Genomic DNA, 26,885 nt, shown 5'->3' on the forward strand with positions numbered 1-26,885 from the left:
GTCAAACATAGGTATCCATTACTTAATTTACGTCTGGTTAATGTAAGTCTTACTGGAAAATTGTTTCTTGTAGCGTTTAGGATCGTATACCGCTTACTGGTATTAGGTAAGATAACAATTTTCCCTTGCATTGTATTTCAAAGGAGATATAATGGAAACAACTCTATAATTGCCTTGCTTTGTTTGTTAAAACTCTGAAGGGAACTCTTCTTTCACGTTCTGTAGTAGTAAAAAAGATGATCAATCACTTGAAGAAAAATTAATATTGTTAAAAGTTATAGTTATACTTTGTTTTTGTTTTTCTATTTTTAAGAAAAAAGTTATCAGAGATTGTTTTACTTGACTCGTAGAAATGAAATGATAGAATATGTTACTGAATATTAGAAATGTAAGGGTCGATTTTTTTTATATTGTAACATTTTTGTTGTTGTTTTTTATACTTTAACATATTTTTAATTTAAATGTGGATTTATTACTTTATCCTTCAAGTGTTGTGGTCTCGTATTGTGTTTTTTGTTATTTTCTTGTCAAGTGGAATTATTATTATCATTAAATAAGAAAAAGAACGTTATTAATTTTTTTGGCATGTATTGTTTTATTTATCTTAAAAATGAAATAAATTGTATGTTGTTTACATATAGTTATCTTGAAAGAAGTTTAACATATATTGAGCTGTTTGATCTTTTTGTGATGTTGTTATATTAAGTAAAATTGTAAATGATTTAACATCTGGTTACATTGATTATCATAAAAAATTGATAAACACAAACATGTATGAATACTTTAAATGGACATGACCATCATTAAGTCAACATTTATTCATTTTAGGAAAATAACAAAAGATATTCTGACTGAAGATTTACGGTTTTTGGATCAATTGTAATGTTCACTATTCTGTGTTTGTTTTTTTAAACTGATTGACAGTTATTATTATGAATTAGTGTGTTTTTTGTGTTTTTTTTGTTCCTGTACCAGAAATGCATTGCTAATAATTGAGTGTTCAATCTATATTTCTAAAAAATATATTATGCTGCATTGGGGCTTTGTTTAAAATTTTTACCCAATTGTGAAAGTAAAGGGGGTTATTGTACTTAAAACATGTAAGAATTTATTGGTGTTATTGTTACTTAAGATGAAAATTTCCCTCTATTTATGCATCTATGTTTGAAAAAATTGTTTAGTTTTTGATGTGATGTAATTGCATATGATGTAATGTACCGATCATTTATAAACATAATCATACAAAGGGTGTCCGGTTAATAATGATATTAATATTTGCGTAAAAGATAAATCTTCCAGTCATGACGTAAATAATTCATATTAACTTCTCGAAGTTTGATTGGCTTAAAAACTTGAATACGATGTGGTATAGAGCGTGAAGTTTCGAAGTGCGCAGAAACTGCAAATAACAATATATTTCTACACGCATGCGCATAAAATGTATTTAATTTATTACGTTTTGTTCTTTATTGCATATTTCTCAATGAAAAAAAATCATAACATTAAAGAAAAGAGTTACACCGCCAGTTACATAACTTAATATTTAAATTACGTTTTATAGCGCAGCGTTAGCGAAACCGTTGAATGCATGTGTCCCTATATACCCCCACGTCAATTTTTACAACAAAAAACGTTTGCACGAGTATATTTCTTTGCAAATTGGCCGCGGTAAAATTAAAGAACATTTTTTACGCAGTGAACATTTTTAACTTCATCTGTTTTTTTATTAACACTAAGTTATGCATCTTTATATTAACAGCTTGAGTTTTAAATACGAAATTTCATAATTATGAGACATTGTACTTGTATTAATTCACAAGAATCATAGAAATGTGTTTCTTCATTAACACTAAGTTATGCATCTTTATATTAACAGCTTGAGTTTTAAATACGAAATTTCATAATTATGAGACTGTGTACTTGTATTAATTTACAAGAATCATAGAAATGTGTACTGTCTTAAAGACATATAACTAGCCCTGGCACGTCTATAATAAAGGTATTTTGAACATTTCAATGCTTTAATATCTATTTAAACAGAAGGATGTTAACGTTGCCTTTACGAAAAGGTTTCTTATATCAACAAGTGTTATCATTTAAGTTATATTATTAACATAACCGCTGAATATCACATAATATTCAATGGCTCACGAGTCAATATTTATGTAATCCTGCACGTAAATTACGTCACTTGTCATTGGATGATAGTGGTGTTTCCATTTTTCATAAACAAGGCTATTGAAAATTATTGATTTCTTTTTTCTTTTTAATCAATCAAATCTAAAATCAAATAAATCAACTGTGGAGGAATATTAATTTATAAAATCTCCTCTGACAAAGAGGTTCGCGTTTATACGCATATAACAATGCCATCAGTGCTTTGATGTTGTTTTGATTTTGTATTTATTTTGTTTTGATTTTTTCCTAATTATATTTCAGTGAAGTATGTTTTGTATTTTTTAACTAAATATATATTGTGTTATACTGAACTTCGTTTTTGTGCTTTCATTTCTTAGAGGGTAAATAATACCTTAAGAGGAAAATCATAACCTAAAATAAGATATTATTCAACAGCCCCTTACTCAAACCCACACCTACCCCAAGTTTTACGATTGTATTATTCTGCATGAATATTCAAATTTATACATGCATATAAACTTAAAAATCTTGAAAAAGATTAATGATTATGTCTTTATTAAGCATTAATATATCCTAAGCTACATAAAATCACTCTTTGAAGTTCGAATGCGAGGAATGATATCACGAGGGCGTAACCCGAGTGATATAATGATGCGCATCCGAACGACAAACAGTGATTTTATCAAGCAATAAAAGCACCGATTTGGATATTTTATTTCGATTCTAACACAAACAGAACAAACCGATGCTACCGTACCAGATATCAAGCTAAATTGCGCCTGATTTGTTTCCGTACTTATTTTCAGCGCGTCGCATTATTGATGGTTACGTCACATGTCTAATGTTTACTCACATGATTGTCTGAATATAGAACGTTAACGATTATTTTGAAGCCTAACACATGCATACACACTTTCGGTTCTTTTTTTGTTTAATAAGGAACAAATAATGCATTTAAGTATCCACACAAAGAGGAACCGTAATATTTCCATTTGATGTGTTTAAAGCCCTGTAAATAAGAAGCATTTAATAACTTAAAGAAAATAAACAGAAATAGATAAACTGTCATTTAATTTGATTCCATATTATGTATAAGTAATGATTATATCAAGTCCGTTAAATCATATATAGCATTTACAAGATGGTGAAGTCATTTATTTTTATGAAAAAGATAAGCAAGTTTGTTTCGCGCTCAAGGTTATTACACACTGTAAGCCATGATTTATCACAGACACAAAATAGTTTTATTTTATTCTGTGAACGTTATGACAAAGATAAAACTGATCTACAGCTAAAAATAGAAAAAAATCAGGGGCTACAAATCTGATTGCATTTGTAAGTTACAAATCAGGGTCAATAACTCTGGGTGCATTTGGTAACTAATGAAACAATTCAAACGCACAAATACATGTCAGTCCTGAAAAAAATTTCAAGATGCAAAATCAAAGTTTGAAATACTAACAGACTAGCGGATCAAACGGAATCATACGGACATCACAGAATATTCGGCACGTAAAGAAACAGTGCTTGAACATATTGACATAAGTGTTATTTTTTCCTTTATTAAGTCTTTTTCCTTTTCCTTCACATCTGTTACAGTTGATTTATTGTTTGGCACTTGAAGTCCAAAATTCAAAAGGTTCAGGTTCCGGCTTTGGTTCTGGAAATAAATTAGTTGAACACTTAATAAAACAATGTAATCATTCAACTGCAGTATTGTAGGATTATATTCAATATTTTAGAAGACAGTAAATGAAGATTTTATTGATAACATTTTATAAAAACTGACATTGATTTCTTATAGACGTTTCTTTGTCGAAATTTATCGCTTTATGGATATGTAAGTCTAGAACTTTTTTTAAAGCTTTGACTAAGATTAACACTTGATTTGTGATTCGAACGAAAGTCTCTTTGCACTAAATATGGGCATTATATGTATATATATAAGTACATTAGATCATCTTGTTGTGAAATAAACTCATAGTTATCAAAATGTATTACAGTATACAATTAAAACAAAACAACAATATATAACAATAATGACAAACAAATAAGAAAACGAATGTTTTATTTTGGGGGGAGGAGGGCTGTTCTTGGGACATTTTGTTAAAAAAAAATGATGATTCTGAAAAACAAAAACAGATCGAAGGAATGATTTCAAATTTGCACACAAGTTATTAGTTTTAACCTTCATTAAATAGTACATAACTCTTCGGGAAAATATTTCCAGTCCTGTAATGTGAAAAAAAAGTTATTGAAGCCCCTTTATCAGTATTGAAAATGATATAATAAATACTTACTGTTGATAATTACTGGAAAGAAAAGAAAAATGAACACATGAATTATTGCGTTTATTAAGAAAGTTCTAAGAGAAAAATGTATAACATCTAGTGTAATATCCAAAAAAAGGTCAATAAATGAATTATCTTTAAACTTGAAAAAAGTTGCGATTTATCAAACTGAATAAGATAATGCCATTTATAAACACTTCCCCGTTGTTCGTGTCCGAAGATAGGCAGTTATTATGATAAACATGTTATCCTTTTATTTTAATATTGGATAATATTTTGAAAAGTAAAAGAAATGAAAATATAACAAAATGGCATTTATCTTTAAAATACATCAACTTTCAGAATCTATATACATGTACAAGTATATATACACACACACATATACAGCACATAAATGGGTATGTGAGAAGTTAGCAGTGAACTGTGAGCTAAGCAAAAAGGCATTTCAATTTATATAGGGAAGGTAATGATCTGCTATAATGCTCAGCTGTTTTTGGGCATCTAGCAGGGCATTCCTAAATATAGTGTAAAAATGCTCTGCTGCAATACTCAGCTGTCTTGGCAATCTAGCAGAGCATTCCAAGCTTTAGTGAAAAAATGCTCTGCTGGAACGCTCAGCTGGCTAGGCAATCTAGCAGTGCATTACTAAATATAGTGTTAAAATGCTCTGCTGGAATGCTCAGCTGGCTAGCTAAGCTGGCTAGGCAATCTAGCAGGGCATTATTAAATATAGTGTAAAAATGCTCTGCTGGAATGCTAAGCTGGCTAGGCAATCTAGCAGGACATTACTAAATATAGTGTACAAATGCTATTCTGGAATGCTAAGCTGGCTAGGCAATCTAGCAGGGCATTACTAAATATAGTGTAAAAATGCTCTGCTGGAATGCTAAGCTGGCTATGCAATCTAGCAGGGCATTCCTAAATATAGTGAAAAATGCTCTGCTGGAATGCTAAGCTGGGTAGGCAATCTAGCAGGACATTACTAAATACAGTGTAAAAATGCTCTGCTGGAATGCTAAGCTGGGTAGGCAATCTAGCAGGACATTACTAAATACAGTGTAAAAATGCTCCGCTGGAACGCTAAGCTGGCTAGGCAATCTAGCAGAGCATTACTAAATATATTGAACAAATGCTTTTCTGGAATGCTAAGCTGGCTAGGCAATCTAGCAGGACATTACTAAATATAGTGTACAAATGCTATTCTGGAATGCTAAGCTGGCTTTGCAATCTAGCAGGGCATTACTAAATATAGTGTAAAAATGCTCTGCTGGAATGCTAAGCTGGGTAGGCAATCTAGCAGAGCATTACTAAATATAGTGTAAAAATGCTCTGCTGGAATGCTAAGCTGGGTAGGCAATCTAGCAGGACATTACTAATTACAGTTTAAAAATGCTCTGCTGGAAGGCTAAGCTGGCTAGGCAATCTAAAAGAGCATTACTAAATATATTGAACAAATGCTTTTCTGAAATGCTAAGCTGGCTAGGCAATCTAGCAGGGCATTACTAAATATAGTGTAAAAATGCTCTGCTTGAATGCTAAGCTGGCTAGGCAATCTAGCAGGGCATTACTAACTATAGTGTAAAAATGCTCTGGTGGAATGCTAAGCTGCTAGGCAATCAAGCAGAGCATTACGAAATATAGTGTAAAAATGCTCTGCTGGAATGCTAAGCTGGCTAGGCAATCTAGAGGGCATTACTAAATAAAGTGTTAAAATGCTCTGCAGGAATGCTCAGCTGGCTAGGCACTATAGCAGAGCATTCCTTAATATAGTGAAAAAATGCTCTGGTGGAATGCTCAGCTGGCTAGGCAATCTAGCAGGGCATTACTAAATATGGTGTAAAAATGCTCTGGTGGAATGCTAAGCTGGCTAGGCAATCTAGCAAGGCATTCCGAAATATAGTTAAAAAATGCTCTGGTGGAATGCTCAGTTGGCAGACTGATTCTGAGTTCCAGGATTTATAGTTGCCAAAGTTTTATTGACATTTTCGACTTCTAGGCAATTCTGAGGCACTCGCAGACTTCCAGGAATTTTCGTTGCAAATAGAAATAATGATATTTTTGACTTCTAAGGACCTTTAAGAGACTATTTCATTGTCCTGCGACTTTTTGTAGGACACTCGCAGACTTTCAGGAATTTTGTTTCAAATGCTGATATTGACAATTAAGACTTCTAGGGACCCTCAAGAGTCCTTTTTGGTCGTCTGCAATTGATTATTGGAAACTCGCAGACTTTCAGGAATGGTTGGTGCCAATGGAAATATTCATATTTTTGACTTCTAGGGACCTGTAAGAGTCCATTTCATTGGCCTGCAGTGTATTGTTGGATACTCGCAGACTTTCAGGAAAGTTTGGTGCCAATAGAGATGATGGCAATTTTTACTTCTAGGGACCCGCCAGAGTCCATTTTTATGGTCTGCGACTGAATCTGGGACATTCGCAGACTTTCAGGAATCTCTGGTGCCAATGGAGATAATGACATTTTTGACTTCTAGCGACCCCCCAGAGTTCATTTCGCTGGTCTGCGACTGATTTTGGGTCACTTGCAGACTTTCAGGAATTTTGATGCCAATGGAGATAATGACATTTCTGACTTTTAGGGAACCGCCAGAGTACATTTCTTATGTCTGCGACTGATTCCTTGAGACTCGCAGACTTTCAGGATGTTTAGTGCCATTGCAGATCATGACTTTTTTACTTTAAAGGACCCCTTAGTCATAAGCAGAGCATTTTAACCCTAAAATGTCATTATCTGCATTAGCATCAAAAATTCCTGAAAGTCTGCAAATGCCCTATAATCAGTCGCAGACCAACGAAAAATACTCTGGATTGTCAAAAATGTCATAAAATGTAATTATCTCTATTGGCACTAACAATTCCTGAAAGTCTGTGACTGTCAAAGATTAAGTCGCAGACCAAAAAAATGGACCCTGGATGGTCCCTAGAAGTAAAAAAAATGTCATTATCTGCCTTGACATCCAAGATTCCTGAAAGTCTGTGAGTGCCTCAGAATCAGTCGCAGACAAAAAAATGGATTCAGAAAGGTCCCAATAAGTCAGAAATATCATTTTCTGCATTGACACTAAAATTCCTGAAAGTCTGCGAGTGACTCAGAATCAGTCGCAGACCAACGAAATAGAGTCAGGAAAATTGGCACCGAAAATTTCTGAAAGTCTGCGAGTGTTCCAGAAACATTCGCAGACCAACGCAGACCAACGAAATGGACTCTGGATGGTCCAATAAATTCACAAATGTCATTATCTGCATTAACACCAAAAATTCCTGAAAGTCTGCGATCGTCCAAAAATCAGTCGGAGACCAAAGAAATAGACACTTGAGGGTCCCGTAGAAGTCAAAAATGTCATTATCTGCATTGGCACTAAATATTTCAGAAAGTCTACGAGTGCCAAATAATCAGTTGCAGACCAACGAAATTTATACTTTATTTAAGAATGCCCTGCTAGTTTGCCTAGAGAGCTCAGCATTCCGGCAGAACATTTTTACACTAATTTTCAGAATGCTTTGCTGGATTGCCTAGCCAGCTGAGCATTTTTAACACTATATTTAGGAATGTCCTGCTAGACTGCTTAGCTAGCTGAGCATACCAGCAGAGCATTTTTCGCACTATATTTCGGAACGCTCTGCTAGATTGCTTAGCCAGCTGAGATTGCCAGCAGAGCATTTTTACACTATATTTAGGAATGCTCTGCTGGATTGCTTAGCCAGCTGAGCATTTTTAACACTATACTTAGGAATGCCCTTCTAGGTTGCCTAGCCAGCTGAGCAATTCAGCAGAGCATTTTTACTCTATATTTTGGAATGTCCCGCTAGATTTTTTAGCCAGCTGAGCATAACAGCTAAGCATTTTTACACTATATTTAGGAATGCCCTGCTAGATTGCCTAGCCAGCTGAGCATACGAGCAGATCATGTTTACACTATATTTTGGAATGCCCCGCTAGATTGCTTACAAAGCTGAGCATAACAGCAGAGCATTTTTACACTATATTTTGAAATGTCCGATAGATTGCTTAGCCTGCTAAGCATAACAGCAGAGCATTTTTAACACTATATTTTGGAATGCCCCGCTAGATTGCTTAGCCAGCTGAGGCATAACAGCAGCAGAGCATTTTTACACTATATTTTGGAATGCCCCGCTAGATTGCTTAGCCAGCTGAGCATAACAGCAGAGCTTTTTACACTATATTTTGGAATGCCCCGCTAGATTGCTTAGCCAGCTGAGTATAACAGCAGAGTTTTTTTTACACTATAATTTAGGAATGCCCCTGCTAGATTGCCTTGCCAGCTGAGCATACCAGCAGAGCATTTTTACGCTATATTTTGGAACGCCCCGCTAGATTGCCTAGCCAGCTGAGCATACCAGCAGAGCATTTTTACACTATATTTAGTAATGGCCTGCTAGATTGCTTACCCAGCTGAGCATACCAGCAAAGCATTTCTACACTTTATTTTGGAATGCTGTGCTAGATTGCTTACCCAGCTGAGCATAACAGCAGATCATTGATTTCCCTATATAAATCGTAATGCATTTTTGCTTAGCTCACTGTTAACTGCTAACTTCTCACATACCATAAATGGACCAAAACATACTCGTATAACACCATAACTCCCTGTCTCGAAATCGCGTCTACAATGTACATCAATATTGTTGACACAAACGTATAACTTGATTCTAAACCTATATATTTCAATAACTGTAACAAAGGCTATTAACTCTTTAAATAACTAACCTACAGACTCAACGGCACTGGCATCAGTATTTAAAAGAAATAATCGCTTACTTAAAGTTAGAAAAGAAGGCCCGAAACACACGAGCGTATGGTTGCGAGACAAAGTTTTAACTTCGTCCGGCTACTGCTTTTAAAATCTATAACTTCATTAAGATTTGATTTCAGAAAATTATTGATAACAAATGCAAAAAAAAAACAACATTGACTTCAATTCAAATTTGCGGAAAGACAAAACATTTAATTTACTGATCTTTGACAAAAATAGAGGGACACGTGAACATCACGATGTGGTCCTATGAAATTTCATTTATGTGTCCGTTTCGCAACCACGAGCACAGAGATTTCTGGCCATTCTTGACCGTCTATAAAATTAGTAAATTTTACATGTGATAAAAAGGTATACCTGGAGGTTCTTCAAATGTGACAACTTCCGGTTCCGGTACTGGTTCTCTTATTCTTGCTGGGGGATCAGTTACCCGCCAAAATTTACAACTAAAACATCAAAGATAGAAATAAGTGTTAAATTAATGCAAACAAAAGGACTTCACCTTTTCAATACTTAAAATTTATTCTTTTTTTACATATAGCATTAAAATATTAATTGTCTATTATCATTATAGTGTCACGCCCACTCTTTGTATTTATGCCGAAATTTCAATAACCAGGGAATGTTTAGAGAAATAATGTTGCATATGAAGTAAGTTTAAAGATCCTGTATGTTGTAATTGAGGTTGTATACCACACTGCAGTGAAATTATATATATGTATCTAATAATACATATAAAACAATTTGTAAACATCGAAGAATATGTTAAATATGTACTGCAAATATTTGTACATATTATATGTTATCATTAAAATATATGCATTGTTTTCTTATTGACAAATTTGATTAAGACATTATAGAAAATAATTGTTTATTACCTCCCTTTACTTACAAATAATGTTAAATTCGGTAATAATTTTATAAATGATGCTTTTTGGAACTTACAAAATTGATTACTCTTAATTTGAGCATCATATTTATGATATAAAACCATAAAAAATTGTGTTACAGGATCTTTAAAGGAACTCCACTGAGGTTTATAAGCCTAAAAAATAACACTTTAATTTTCACATAGATAAACATGAGCACTTTAAACAGAAATATAAATAAGATATAACTAGGAAATACACAAGAAATACATTGAAAATCATATGTTTGTGCTATTCTCAGTCCAATTTGAGTGAAAAGCGTTTAAACGCTTTTCAATTTTGGGTCATTTTTCACTATTATAATAATTATTCTGGAAAAACGGAGCGAGCTAATGATCTGAAATTTTGCACATAAGTTATTAGTATAGATCTACATCAAATGGAGTAATAATCTCAAAAAATTATTTCCAGTCCCGTCATGTCAAAAAACCTCAGTGGAGTCCCTTTAAGTTGGTTTTTGTTTGTTTGTTTTTTTTTTGGGGGGGGGGGGGGGGTTGTGGTTGGTGTTGTTGTTGTTTTTCTCTGTTTTTTCTGTTTTTGTTTTTTTTGTTGTTTTTTTTTTATTCTTGCACAAGCTTCTTTTAAGTAACATGTGATCTTTGCCTTCAACATGTTTTTTACATTTTTTAAATTGATAAAGGCTACGACGTTAAAAGACACACGTTTTCATAGACTCAAGAATGACAACTTAATCCAGTACCCCTATGTAGAGTTTGTAATAATACTCGAATCAAAACATCTTCAAGCATATATCGTATTTTATTAAACAAGTTAAAATCAATTCAGAAGTTTATTGTGTTATAATTAAATCTCATTTGAAACCACTAAACACCAGACACATGAGTCATTTGAAAATAAAAGTTACATACAATTGTACGCATATCCATGGAATTCGATGCTAGAATTAAATACCCCAAATATTTGTTTTATCTAAACATAATTTATTGCTCTTTTTACTCATTTATAAAATAATATTATCATAATATAAACACAAAAGTAGCAAAAGGCTCCCCAAATAAATCTGTATCATGGCGAAATATTGAAAGCAAGAAATAATTATATTCACAGCTTAACGTGTCGATAAATTGTTGATCTATCGTCCTGTTGTTTTGTTGGTTGTGTGTTTTGTTTGTTTATTTGTTGTTGTTTTTGTTGTTTGTCGTTGGTTTTTGTTGTTGTTTTGTTGCTTTTTTACATTTTGTTTTTTCTTTGTTTTTTTGTGAGGTTTTGTTGTTGTTGTTGTTTATTTTGTGTTTTGTTGTTGTTGTTGTTGTTGTTGTTTTTATGTGTGTGTTATGTTTTGTTTAGTGGGGTTTTGGGGGAGAGGGGTCATTTTTTATAGTTTGTTATTGCCGCACTACACGAATAGCGTAACTTGAATATACACGTTTTGTTTTTTTTTGATAAATGCGTTCGAAATGAAACAAAATAAAAAAAACGAAATAGTTATACCATTTAAAGTTGAACTGTTTTCCTGTCGGTCTCTTTGCATAACTTTCGGCGAAGTATTTACAACACATCCAGGTGATTAAAATTAAAGTAATCAAGACAATGATAAAACAAGCAGTTAGCCACGCAATGTTCCGCTCATCTTCGAAAAATGTTTTAAACCTAAAATAAAAGAAAACACTAGTTTGTGGTATAGCACAGTAGTGATAAAATATTAAAGCATACTTGCACTACTGCTGAGCCCACTTTCTAGAATAAACTACTACTTTGTCATAAGAGAACACATTGAGGTGACCCAGGTAACCACTACTGCGTCGTAAGAGGAAACATAAAAGTGACACAGGTAGTCAGTACTTTGTCATAGGAAAAAACATCGAGGTGACCTAAGTTACCAGTACTGTGTAATAGAAGAAAACATCGAGGTGACCTAAGTAACCAGTGATGTGTAATAGAAGAAAGCATCGAGGTGACCTAAGTACATATAACCAGTACTGTGTCATAGAAAAAAACATCGAGGTGACCTAAGTTACCAGTACTGTGTAATAGAAGAAAACATCGAGGTGACCTAAGTTAACAGTACTGTGTAATAGAAGAAAACATCGAGGTGACCTAAGTTACCAGTACTGTGTAATAGGAAAAAACATCGAGGTGACCTAAGTTACCAGTACTGTGTAATAGAAGAAAACATCGAGGTGACCTAAGTACATATAACCAGTACTGTGTCATAGAAGAAAGGTTTGAGATGACTCTGTTAACCAGTACTATGTCATAGGAGTCAACATTTTAGTTACCCAGGTAATCAGTTCTAAATCAACGGAGAAAAGATCTCAATGACCCAGGTAACTAGTCCTGTTTCATAGGAGAAAACATCGAAGTGACACAGGTAACCAGTATTATGCCATAGGATAAAACATCAAAGTGAAACAGGTAACCAATACTATGTCATAGGAGAAAACATCGAAGTGAAAAACGTAACCAGTATTATGCCATAGGAGAAAACATTGAAGTGAAACAGGTAACCAGTATTATGCCATAGGATAAAACATCAAACTGAAACAGGTAACCAGTACTTTGTCATAGGAGAAATCATCGAAGTGAAACAGGTAACCAGTACTATGTCATAGGAGAAAACATCAAAGTGAAACAGGTAACAGGTACTATGTCATAGGAGAAAACATCGAAGTGACACAGGTAACCAGCATTATGACATAAGAGAAAACATCAAAGTGAAACAGGTAACCAGTACTATCATAGGAGAAAACATTGAAGAGAAACAGGTAACCAGTACTATGTCATAGGAGAAAACATCAAAGTGAAACAGGTAACCAGTACTATGTCATAGGAGAATACATCGAAGTGAAACAGGTAACCAGTACTATGTCATAGGAGAAAACATCAAAGTGAAACAGATAAACAGAACTGTGTCATAGGAGAAAACATCGAAGTGACACAGGTAACCAGTACTATGTCATAGGAGAAAACATCGAAGTGAAACAGATAACCAGTACTGTGTCATACGAGAAAACATCGAAGTGAAACAGATAACCAGTACTGTGTCATAGGAGAAAACATCGAAGTGAAACAGGTAACCAGTACTGTGTCATAGGAGAAAACATTGAAGTGAAACAGGTAACCAGTACTATGTCATAGGAGAAAACATCGAAGTGACACAGGTAACCAGTACTATGTCATAGGAGAAAACATCGAAGTGATGTCATATGATAAAACATCGAAGTAAAACAGGTAACCAGTACTATGCCATAGGAGAAAACATCGAAGTGAACAAGTAACCAGTACTGTGTCATAGGAGAAAACATCGAAGTGAAACAGATAACCAGTACTGTGTCATACGAGAAAACATCGAAGTGAAACAGATAACCAGTACTGTGTCATAGGTGAAAAAAACATCGAAGTGAAACAGGTAACCAGTACTGTGTCACAGGAGAAAACATTGAGTGACACAGGTAACCAGTACTGTGTCATAGGAGAAAACATCGAAGTGACACAGGTAACCAGTACTATGTCATAGGAGAAAACATCGAAGTGATGCCATATGATAAAACATCGAAGTGAAACAGGTAACCAGTAATATGTCATAGGAGAAAACATCGAAGTGACACAGGTAACCAGTACTATGTCATAGGAGAAAACATCGAAGTGATGTCATATGATAAAACATCGAAGTAAAACAGGTAACCAGTACTATGCCATAGAAGAAAACATCAAAGTGAAACAGGTAACCAGTACTATGTCAAAGGAGAAAACATCGAAGTGATGTCATGTAATAAAATATCGAAGTAAAACAGTTAAACAGTACTATGCCATAGAAGAAAACATCAAAGTGAAACAGGTAACCAGTACTATGTCATAGAAGAAAACATTGAAGTGACATAGGTAATCAGTAATATGTCATAGGAGAAAACATCGAAGTGACACAGGTAACCAGTACTGTGTTATAGGAGAACACATCGAAGTGATGCCATATGATAAAACATCGAAGTGAACCAGGTAACCAGTACTATGTCATAGGAGAAAACATCGAAGTGAAACAGATAACCAGTACTATGTCATAGGAGAAAACATCGAAATGACACAGGTAACCAGTACTGTGTCATAGGAGAAAACAGCGAAGTGATGCCATATGATAAAACATCGAAGTAAAACAGGTAACCATTACTATGTCATAGGAGAAAACATCGAAGTGAACAGGTAACCCGTACTGTGTCATAGGAGAAAACATCGAAGTGAAACAGGTAACCAGTACTGTGTCATAGGAGAAAACATCGAAGTGAAACAGGTAACCAGTACTGTGTCATAGGAGAAAACATTGAAGTGACATAGGTAACCAGTACTGTGTCATAGGAGAAAACATTGAAGTGAAACAGGTAACTAGTACTTTGTCATAGGAGAAAACATTGAAGTGAAACAGGTAACCAGTACTATGTCATAGGAGAAAACATCAAAGTGATGCCATATGATAAAACATCGAAGTGAAACAGGTAACCAGTAATATGTCATAGGAGAAAACATCGTAGTGACACAGGTAACCAGTACTATGTCATAGAAGAAAACATCGAAGTGATGCCATATGATAAAACATCGAAGTGAAACAGGTAACCAGTAATATATCATAGGAGAAAACATCGTAGTGACACAGGTAACCAGTACTATGTCATAGGAGAAAACATCGAAGTGATGCCATATGATAAAACATCGAAGTGAAACAGGTTACCGGTACTATTTCATAGGAGAAAACATCAAAGTGAAACAGGTAACCAGTACTATGTCATAGGAGAAAACATTGAAGTGAAACAGGTAACCAGTAATATGTCATAAAAGAAAACATCGAAGTGACACAGGTAACCAGTACTGTGTCATAGGAGAAAACAGCGAAGTGATGCCATATGATAAAACATCGAAGTGAAACAGGTAACCAGTACTATGTCAGAGGAGAAAACATCGAAGTGAAACAGGTAACCAGTACTATGTCATAGGAGAAAACATCGAAGTGACACAGGTAACCAGTACTGTGTCATAGGAGAAAACATTGAAGTGACATAGGTAACCAGTACTGTGTCATAGGAGAAAACATTGAAGTGAAACAGGTTACCAGTACTATGTCATAGGAGAAAACATTGAAGTGAACAGGTAACCAGTACTATGTCATAGGAGAGAACATTGAAGTGAAACAGGTTACCAGTACTATGTCATAGGAGAAAACATCGAAGTAAAACAAGTAACCAGTACTGTGTCATAGGAGAAAACATCGAAGTGAAACAGGTAACCAGTATTATGCCATAGGATAAAACATCAAAATGAAACAGGTAACCAGTACTATGTCATAGGAGAAATTATCGAAGTGACACAGGTAACCAGAACTGTGTCATAGGAGAAAACATCAAAGTGAAACAGGTAACCAGTACTATGTCATAGGAGAAAACATTGAAGTGACACAGGTAACCAGTACTGTGTCATAGGAGAAAACATCAAAGTGAAACAGGTAACCAGTACTTTGTCATAGGAGAAAACATTGAAGTGACACAGGTAACCAGTACTGTGTCATAGGAGAAAACATCGGATTGTGCAGGTAACCAGTTTTTTCTGATAGGAGTAAACATCGAAGTTACCCATGTAACTATTTCTGTGTTTTAGGAGTAACCATCGAAGTGACCTAAGTAACAAGTACTGTGTCAAAAGACAACCATCGAAGTTACCCAGGCAATCAGTACTGTGTCAAAGGAGAAAAGATCTCAAACCAGGTAACTAGTACTGTGTCATATGAGTCACCACGTTAAGCAGTACTGTGTCATAGGAGATAATATGGTTGTTACTTCGGTTGGGGTCGAAACTACCGCCTCTGTGCTCATACACAGCCATCTATCTTAACCACCTGGTTGCTAATGAATAGCATGTCCGTGGACACAGTAAGGCTCGAACCTACACATCTTTAGATGTGAGACAAACAGCTTAAATACCATCACCCCTTTGGTCCAAATTGATCAAATAATAATAAAAAAGTTTAACACTGTCCCTTCCATCACATACATATAAATAAGCTTTACAATAATTAGCATTTTGTTTGTAAGGCAAACACATAAATTCATTCTAAGAAATAAATTGCGCAAATCTTACCAATTAGATCAAACTTTATAAAAAAGACAATCTTTCTTTGAAAAGGTAAGACATCATGCTCCGTAAATGAATTTTAAATTTTACATGTTTGCACGATGTCGACACGTCAATCATTTGAAATTAACTTTTTTCGTCTAATTGTCTTAATTTTCAGAAATCCTATTACCAACCTATCAGTGGTTGTTGTTGTAGTTGTTGTTGAAGTGGCCACGGTATTCACGGACGGTGTTACGCGTGTTTCGTTTCCGCCTCCGTCCGTCGCAACGACATCAAAAGTAATAGAGGCTCCTCCACCAAGAGGGGCAACCGAGTTTTGTACATACACAGTGCCCGTCTGATCTATGCTAAAATATGCAGTCCCGAGAGCTGACTGGTCTAAACTGAAGCAAAGAAGAAAAAACGAATTTGAATTTTACTATCCTCATTCAAATTTTGCTGCTTTATTTACCTGCGTGATGAAAAGTACTTAATATTACATTTTTTTCCATAAATAATGTTATATGCAATAGGTTTTCCTTCAATTAACGGGACATCAAAAGCAGTTTAAAGCAGCTCTAAGCTTTCAAGGTTAAACATGTTATTTTTAACAAATCGATTTGTAAAATAGTCAAATCAAAAGAATTAAGATGGACACTCCATACAAATATCTCCTTAATTTCACACAATGAACAAGAATTATCATGATTTTTATTTACCTATAACTTATATCTCCCAACGTGCCAACATCAGCATCTGTCGCCGTTACCTTTCCGACCGAAGTTCCTACAGTTGCACCTTCAGACACAAACCATTGGTAGGTTGTCGGGGAAAATATTGGCAAGTTGTCGTTTATGTTATCTGTAACGGCAAATAATGGTGAACAAGTGAGAGTTAATGCAACTTTATGCAATAACATCTGACGAAAACCCGAAGACGTGTCCACAAAATGAGGGATTTGCTGCATCCAAGCCTTCTGCAGATATTTAAGCGCAAATATACATGTAATTCGGTAATGCCGTGATTAGTAGTCTGCTTTTCGTAAAAGAAAAATCATTGTGTAACATTTTCCAAATGCTAGAACACTGTACGATAAATTTATGTTTTAATAATGAAACTGCCAGGATTCTCTTTGCAAGAAGCTATTTTTACATGGTGCCGTGAGTCACGCACATTATAACAGCGCGTGATGACGAAGTTTTATCCGTTAATGCATGTGTTCTCCTTCGTTATTGAATACCTGTGTACAAGATATTAGATAACCTTACTTTCAAACTGTCACACTTTCGGTTAAAAGTTTAAAAAAGAATTCAGCAAATAGGTGTTTTCTAAGTATATCATTTGTATTGCAATAAAGAGCATGTGTTTGTAAATCTAAAGGGCATAATTGTAATTGTAAATGTAATAGCATATTGTTTAATTAATATATTGACAAAAAGGTAATAACGAGTTTAAACATACATAATCAAACAGTATGTTGTAGAACAAACATGATGCTGTACAACAAACTGCATGTTGTAGAATTAAAAGCAAGTTCTAGAAGTAAGAGCATTGTATAGAACTAGGAACATGATAAAGTTCTAGGAGCATGTTATAAAAGTTAGAGCATGATGCTGAAATAAGAGTGCGTTACAGTACTTAGAGAACTTTATGAAAGTAAGCACATAATGTAGAGCTAATAGATTGTTAAAGAAGTATAAGCGTGATTTAGAAATAAGAAAATGACGTAGAAATTTTGTATTACCTAAGGATCGAACGAGCGACAAGTGAATTACAAATCTCCCCTTTTAAAAAATAGATTATTCATTCATATCATTACAATATATAAAATTAATATGATTACGCTCAACTTAATAGTGCATACATATTTGTGACATATTTACTTATAGTTATATCTAACGACACGGTATCAGTTAGTCCACCACTGTCCGTCACCGTCACAATACAAGACACTGACGTCGGATGTACGCCATCATCTACGTCATAAGTACTTCCGTATTTTAAAACACCTGAACCGGTGTCTATTGAAAAATATCCAGTGTTAGGAGTGCCGCAATCTATACTGAATAGTGTAGTGTCGCTGTTGTCGTCATCAATGATGACATATCCCGAGGCTTGAAGATCTGTTCCGCTCTAGAAAAGAGAACAAATGCCGGTATAGTATTAAACAACTAATTAAATCAGTATGTAAAACTATGTTCCGTTAGAGTCATTTAAACAACCAAATAAAGACCACTTGTCTATTTAAGCCATGTTTGGTCTTTCCATTATTCACAGGTTTGACTGTAATGCTAGACTTTGTCCGTTTCCACACTTTACCAGTAATAACATTTACTGTAGCATAACCTTTGAACAAAATGCCATCTGAAAGAGGGACCAAGCATTGTCTTTATGGACAAGTTTTCTCTATTTGAGGTTATTCAATTCTATAAAATCAATGAACGGTCGTTAAAAATATAATTTATTTACAGGGTGACCTTTATTAGAGGTGGTCTTTAACAAAAGTTTGACTGTAATAAACTTTACATGTTCTGCTAGGAAAATCGCGTTATTTTATAAGAGAAACAGCTTACCGCTCCTTCGTCTGCTGATATAGTGTAACCATTCTGTGCAAATTTTGGTGGTTCATTTACATTGGTGACGTCAAAACTTATACTTGCCGTATCTGAAGCGTCACCATCGCTACACGTCACAGTGCACGCAAATAATGTATCCCCAGCATTATCAATATATTCATAATTTAGTGACGAGCCTGTAGTTGATATGGCTCCGGCTGTGTAAATAATTAATACAATTAGTTAAATGTTTCATATAAATAATATCTGTCATATGTTGCGGTTCGGATCAGAACATCTGTTCTGGGGGGACCCGTCCATTTGGCGGTAACTAGGCCTGCCAAGGTAACCGCCTAAGGGCGGGTTCCCGAGGGACAGATATTCCGATGCGAACCGCAAGCATGTGTCAGGTATTTTTTCTTGCATATTTTACCATATTCCATTATATTTTAAATTCTTTACTTTCCATGGAAATTTAGGTCATTACACCCGTAACTATTTTCTTAAAACAGCATATAAAGTAACATCTTCATTCAAAACGGTAAAATTACGTCATCGTAAGCGTGCCATTGTATAGCACGCGACTCATCTGGCACCCCCATGCGAGATGAAATTTCCGGTATGAGTAAAACTAACGTAAACGCCAGTCTGATAAGAAATTTGTTTTTTTTTAAATAGATAAATACATATTATGGTATAATGTTCCTTGCTTTGATTATAATTTTGCAAAAGATTTAATTTGAAGCAGATGCATACGATAGTTTCAACGTTGATGATGTCTCTTTATGTAAGCATCTAAGCATCTTATTTAAGATATTATAGCTTTATACCCTCCCTTTAAGGTGCATATTTTTGTTTTATTATCAATCTTCTTTTAAAAGTGGTCGCTCGGGAAATTCCGCTAGCATTTCGAAAGTAAGTTGGGTGGCTTACTCACATTGGGTATCTACTGAGACTAAATCCAAAAGTTATGTCAATACAGTTTACGGGCAAACAGACGACCCCAAATGAACAAAAAATATGTTTATCATCATGTTCCGAGAACAGATCAGTATTATTGTGCGATAATTAGTTTTCCGTTTTGTAGGGTTAAGATACGGAATGAATACAATAAAGGGTGACCTTGTTGATGCTTTCCTTGTTTTCCGCCTTCATGTACAATTAGTTCGGACATAGCAGACAGCTTTTTTTTAATAAAAAGGATAGCGTATTCAATTTGTCTCTTCCATTCAAAAAACTTTTTTTAATCATAAGTGTGTAAGTGCTCGATTTATTCGTCCAATAACATTATGATGTAAATAGGGAATGCGTAGGTTCAACCAATCAAAGACCGTGTAAATGGTGAAAGAGCTCACTTTTGTCTCGACCAACCAAATTACTTTTGAGAAATGGTCTAAACCAATCAAAACACGGCCAAAAATTTTGTATCAACCAATCAAATGATGGGATTATTGAAGGTTTAAAATTATAAATGAATATGTAATTTGCTAAAATTTACGCACTTGAGGAATCGATCTGAAAGTACGTTAGCCCTGATGACGGCGTGCACGTCATTGAATATCCCAGGGTGTCACCAGCGTCTGCATCAGTGCACGTGGTCGTTACTATGGCAGCATTCAGTGCACCGTTTTCAGGCATTGTGAATGTTGATCCTAGATTTGATATTGACGGTGGGTTGTTTATACCTTAACATAACAAAACATAATGTTATTAGAAATGAAAGTAAATAAAAGATATTAGTTTTATATATAACGTCCATGCATCATGCTCACAGGTATAACTTTAACTTATCAATTCTTAAAATGAATTTTGTCATCAGACAAAAACTGAATAAATTATTACAATTCAATATACAAAAAAGTATCCATATACGAGTAAATATTGCATTTAAATCGGTGAACAGTATGAACATACACGTAAGACTTAAAATTTTATATAATGTAAATATATTCTTTGTTATAAATACTATGAACTAATAATATGATATACATATTACCGGTAAATGAAAATATAATTATGTAATAATTATTATTATGTAAATATTATCATGTAAATATAATGATGTTATAAATTACATGACGTAATTATTATTATGTAAATATCGTAATGTAAAATGATGATGTAATAATAAAGATGAAATATTTAATAAATATAAAATGTAACAATAATGGTGTAAATATAAAGGTGCAATATTATACAAATATGGACTTTTTAGCTGTTGAATATGATGTGATATGTACTGAAAAAATTAATATTGACCGATGCGATAGCCGAGGTCAATATTAATTTTTCAGTACATATCACACCATATTCAACAGCTAAAAAGTACATATCTGTTTTATTATATAACCTATAAATAGCTTTTATATGACTTATCACATCTGCCATTGCATACGACGGAAATCATTATTTTTCAACTTGTCTACTGTTTCCATTATTTGGCCCTTTCCATTGGCAAGCTAATCCCTTTTTTTAAAAAAAATGAAAACGGTAACTAAAATAAGACTAATTTGACTCTTATGTACACCCAACTCAACGTTTCTTCAGAATGATAACAACATTGGCGTGACGTCACGTCAAAGTCTCGCGTCTTTTAGGGATTTCCAGAAAATCTATTTTTAGAAGAAAAACCGGTGAATATACTCTGAAAATCTATTTTTAGGAAACAAACAGTTAATATACTCTGATATTGACCTGTTATATTTTACAAAAAGTTGCTTGTTAGCCAATCATGGAAAGGCATTTCAAAGCTATTTATAGATTATATAATAAACATTTGTATATAATAAGGTAAATATAATCATGTTAATATAACGATGTAATGAATACCATGATGTAAAAATAATGACATAATTAATATTATAATGCAAATATTATAGTGCAAATAAAATGATGTATTTTATAACATATTGAAAAAATAATGATGTAAATATAAAAATATATAAATGCAAATATTATGATGTACTGTAAATGTAATAGTGTAATTGATATCATAATGTAAACAATATGATGTAAAATAAAATGATAATAAATATCATAATGTTAATATGATAATGTGAAAATTAGGATGTAAATAAAAAGGTTTTACATCAAAAAAAGAATGATATCATTACCAGAAAATACAACAGTCAATGATTTTGATATCCCGTTATTTCCGTAAGGGTCGCTGACGTCAACTGTGATGTCATATCCGGCAATGGCAATGCCGGAAATATCTGTGTTCACCACTATGTCTCCAGCTTAATCGAAAAATAAATATCATTTAAAGGTTATTTCCTTTGGCTTTTCTTAATAACCTAAAATCAAAATCATATTAAAGGGATTTCAAAAAAAATTAAATATTGATTAAAAAACCCCGATGCAATTGTATCATTTGGATATATTTAAAGAATAAGCTAAAATGGTGATACAAGGTTTGACATTTTTGTCCATTATTTTAAGAGGCCATGACAGTTTTACAAAAGAAGAGATATGCTATTCCAAAATGGAAATGTTATTTTAATTGTTAAATTCCATCCAAATTTGACAAAAATGTTAGATAAAGATAACGTGAATACATTTGTAAATGTAAAGAAATTTTATTAAGATATGTTTTTTTATATACTTAAATACCTCATAAATAATAAGGGTTTGAAGACGTGTTTTTCTATGATAAATAAGAACTATCAGTCACTCGAAATGTATAATAAAGACCTGTGGTGACATTTAAACTTCTTGAAATATCGGGTTCATCTTCACGAATACACAATTTCAACATACAGAATTCACGATTTCAACTTCATGAATTCAAGAATTCAACATCATGATTTCAAGTTTTGAACTCCACAATTTTCAACTTCGTGAATTAACGATTTCAGAATCGTGAAGATGAAATCGTGTATTCGTAAAGTTGAAGTCGCGAAATCATGAATTCCGTATGTTGAAAAACGTGAATATACGGAGTTTATTTGTGAATTCACGAAGATAAATTAGTCGGGAGTTCACGAAGTTCAAATTGTGAATTTATGAAGATGAAATCGGGAATCCATGAGGTTGAAATGGCCCTACCGGTCTTTCGTAGTTTTACGTAACTAGTTTAACATTGCGTTGTTACGATTGTAACAACTAAGTGTAGAAAAAACTATACACACTCCCTGCATGAGAGCGCTGCTTATATAAACTTACAGCTAAAAATCTCGAAGGGACATGCCGGTGTAACGGGACTGCACGTGATCGAAAACGATATCTGATCACTTTCGGTGTCTGTTGCTGCTACAGAAAATACGTTGTGTCCTATACCGGAAGTTGCCACCGGTATCGTGATGCTGCCTGTAACTAAAGAGAAAGACCGTTCATATTGTTTTGTTGTTGTTGTTGTTGTTTTTTTTTTTCATCTAGTGGGTTTCCATAAATTAGTAAAATATCAAAGTGATATCTGAGAGTTAATATTGAAAAACAAATATCCATTATCTTGGTTTCCCATTTGGCAATCTCTAATTGAATCTCTTCTGTAGTGACTATGTTTAAAGATATATTATGCCCAATTTTGATATTAGAAAATACTGATAGTTGCTACACTGTCTCTTTTTAAATATAGAATAAACAAGTTTTGACTTCACACAAAGTAGATTTATTATGTTCACAATTGTACACACTATTAATGTTATAAAAAAAACTGGCATTTTTTAAGCCAAAATCAAAATTACATGTACCAATTTTACTTGACCTGCAATAGGAAACGCAGCTTCTCATACATAGTTTATTCATTCTTATATTCAAATTAGACATATTCAGTAAAAATTACATAGATTTCAATAATTTTTTGTGATTGAAATATTTTACTTAAGGATATCTTTGATTTTTCAATTGTGAACATAAGCAAGTAAGACGTTAATCAGTTGTTTTGCTTGCTACTGCTGCTTCTGTTGTTGTTGTTGTTGTTGTTGCCGTCGTCGTCGTCGTCGTCGTTGTTGTTGTTGTTGTTGTTGTTGTTAACATACTTAAGTTATATTAACTTTACAAAATTGGTTAGCTTCATTTATTTCTTGAATAAGTCTTAAATATCAAATACTTCTTAAACATTATTCTAAATAAACTAATCAAGTCTTGTACACGCGGGAATATCTTTGTATACGTACATTGAAATGAATTTTAAACTACAATATTAAAATGAAATAGCAGACGCTGTTTGCTCATTTTTTATGCAAGGTACTTAAACAGTATGGCTTACTTGGTAAGTTATTTATAACAGGTGCCTGATTTGCTGTAATGGACACGGTGAAAGTTTCCGTATCGGATTCACCATTGGCGTCACATTTCACGCCCAAATTGTAGGTAGGCTGGCTGTTAGAATCGAAAACTGAACCCGCAGCACTATATATACCCCAAGCTATAAAATAAGAAAGAAATCCTTGATTTTTTATGATTTTCTATTATTTATAAATAACATATATGAGTATCCTATGAATTTTTTAGATTGCGCTACTTTATTGGTCTATTTACAAAATGTACATTTCGATTAAACAAGTATTGTGCTTTAACAGAATTTCAACTTGTGAGGAATAGCGTTAATTTGTCCGGATTCAGTACGGGACTGAATGGAAAAATAATACCTAGTTCTTTTCAACTGGTTGAAATAAAGTTGTGAAAAATATTAAAAAGGGAAACACACGAAGCTTGATAAGACTTACTTGTCGATCCGGAGATGTACTTTACTGTAAATCTATTTCCAAGGTTGCCGCCGGGGCCGAAATCACATACGATGGTATCTCCGTCGGCGTCGGTTACATCTAACGTGAATACCAATGTCTCCACAGTCGTTGACTCTAACAAACTTGCCGTTTTCACCACATTATTAATCACTGGGGCCTTAAGATAATATGACGAAACATAAGATATTTATTTATTTATTCATTCATTTATTTTGTTAATTTATTTATTTATTTTGTTTATTTATTCATTTATTTATCTATTTATTTATTTTTTTTATTTACATATCTATATATGTATATAATTACTTATCATTTATTTATCTTTATTTATTTATTTATTCATTTATATTTATTTATTTTATCTTATTTATTTTATTTTTTAAAATTGAGATTGACATTTTTTTATAAACTTTTAGGGCTAGCCTTTTAAAAAAACGTTTAAGGAATTGGTTCATATAATACATAAAAATATTTCAAATTGTATCAATCTGTAATTGTGTGAAGTACTGACTTAATGCAAATTATAAATAAAATAAATTCATATTAAATTTATCTGTAACTGAGCGAAGTAATGGCTTAAGATATATTATAAAAAAAATTGTTTTCCAAATAATTAAGTGAAGTACTGACTTACCGCACATTCCGATAGAGTCCAGAGAATAAAGTGAATGTTCAACAATCTTATATAATATCTTATAACATCCGACATTTCCATAATCAGTTCACTGAGCTAAATTTTGTTAATTTCCAAAACTCGGACATTACTCCGCAATCATCCTTTTTATTTTACATTAATATTTATTATCAATTGCATGTATTATCGTTCCTATACCATCTATAATTTAAATTTGATTTGACTTTAAGACACGCAGAATAGAGAATCAAAAGCTTTAAACCTGATATTAATATTATTCGTGCTATTTTAAATGCTTAAATATCCGAATTTATGGACAGCCGAATTATAGTGTACTTTTGATCATTATCTATAGAATAAACTTGTAAGTAATCGATTCGATCGCACTTAAACATCTCTATAAAAGCGATTATATTTTTGATGTTCATAAAAATCCTTATTCAATGTACCAAAGAATTGTGAAATTAAAAAGAGGCTAAAATAGATTTATTGAACTGTCACTTTAAAAAAAGTTTAGTTTCGAATAATAAGAAAACGTTTCACCATCAAATTGTTAACAATGCGCGAACAGAGAAACCGGACTCTTATTTACATTACCTTCACAATCGTTTAATAATCTTCAACCAACACAATTACTACAATACTGCGGGTTTCTTTTCATAAATTTTAAAATAGTGTTTAAAAATACATCATTGTGTTCATTTTGTATTAATTTTAACAACCATGGGCCACTTTTTTGCACCGAACAATACTTTTTCTGTATTCAACAAAAGCGATTATATTATGTGTTCCATATTAGAATAGCTAACAGAGCAGCAGGTATTATATAAACCAACTGTATATACGAGGTCAAAATGACGTCACTTTGTTCATTATTATGAATCTAAAAGCATAAATATTTATAGAGATTGGTGAATTAATATTCATATCTAATGTTGTTATGTTATATTTTGTTTACATTTTGTACCTCAGACATCATCATTTTCAGCATCATCATCATGTTCATCATCATCATCATCATCATCATCATCATCATCATCATCATCATCATCATCGTCGTCGTCGTCATCATGTTCACCATCATCATCATCATCATCACATTTATCATCACCATGTCCATCATCATCATCATCATCATCATCATATTCGTCCATCATTATATTCATCATCATAAAACATCATCATCACAATCATCGTTATCATTCTTATCATCATCATCATCATTACATTCATGTTTATTATTATCTTAAATATCATCGTTTTGATCATTTCTCTATTTATCAGGAACAGCCTATTCATTATCATCATAATTATATACAAATACAAACCCGGCAAGCATAGCTCAATAGGGATAGCATCAGATTTGAAACCTAAGGGTCAGAAAAAAGGTGAGATAGATTCATATGAACCGACCGATTCCTTCGACGCTTTTTTTATGGCCAGCCTTAAAGGCTTATAAAAAGAAAATGTATCTCAATTCTAAAAATTTAATTAAATAAAATAAAATAAATAAATAAATTTAAAAAATAAGTAATAGAAAGAGCATCAAAACACGAGGCTATCTGATTTGTACGAGGGGGCGTAACCCCCGAGTATTAATCAGATTGCCGAGTGTTTTGGTGTTCTTTCTATTTTGTATCATAGTCAAACATGACAGCACGTTCCCTGTTGTCATAATATTAAACCCCGGAAAAAAATAACCAATAAACGAGCATTTGAATATGATAGTTCTGCCCCTTTCCCTTTCTCTGCCGTCAAAATATGTAAACCCCGGCAAAAATGAACCAATCCACGGGC

The 26,885-nt window shown here is 33.3% G+C and overlaps 1 protein-coding gene across 1 annotated transcript; it reads right to left on the reverse strand.

Annotated features, from left to right (window-relative positions):
* Nucleotides 1–3,193: 3,193 nt before the first annotated feature.
* LOC132715365 (protocadherin Fat 3-like) lies at nt 3,194–25,508 on the reverse strand. Its single transcript, XM_060698355.1, has 14 exons — nt 25,089–25,508; nt 24,434–24,611; nt 23,974–24,132; nt 22,929–23,078; nt 21,878–22,003; nt 20,267–20,449; nt 18,783–18,982; nt 18,093–18,342; nt 16,929–17,070; nt 16,404–16,613; nt 11,605–11,763; nt 9,581–9,669; nt 4,440–4,451; nt 3,194–3,799 (listed from the first exon to the last, which is right to left on the reverse strand). The coding sequence occupies exons 1-14, from the start codon at nt 25,167–25,169 to the stop codon at nt 3,744–3,746; spliced, it is 1,995 nt and encodes a 664-aa protein (XP_060554338.1). The 5' UTR covers nt 25,170–25,508; the 3' UTR covers nt 3,194–3,743.
* Nucleotides 25,509–26,885: the final 1,377 nt, after the last annotated feature.

Source organism: Ruditapes philippinarum, unplaced genomic scaffold (assembly GCF_026571515.1).
Source record: "Ruditapes philippinarum isolate M1 unplaced genomic scaffold, ASM2657151v2 ctg365_1_1_1_1, whole genome shotgun sequence".
In the NCBI taxonomy this organism is placed as follows: Eukaryota; Metazoa; Mollusca; class Bivalvia; order Venerida; family Veneridae; genus Ruditapes; species Ruditapes philippinarum.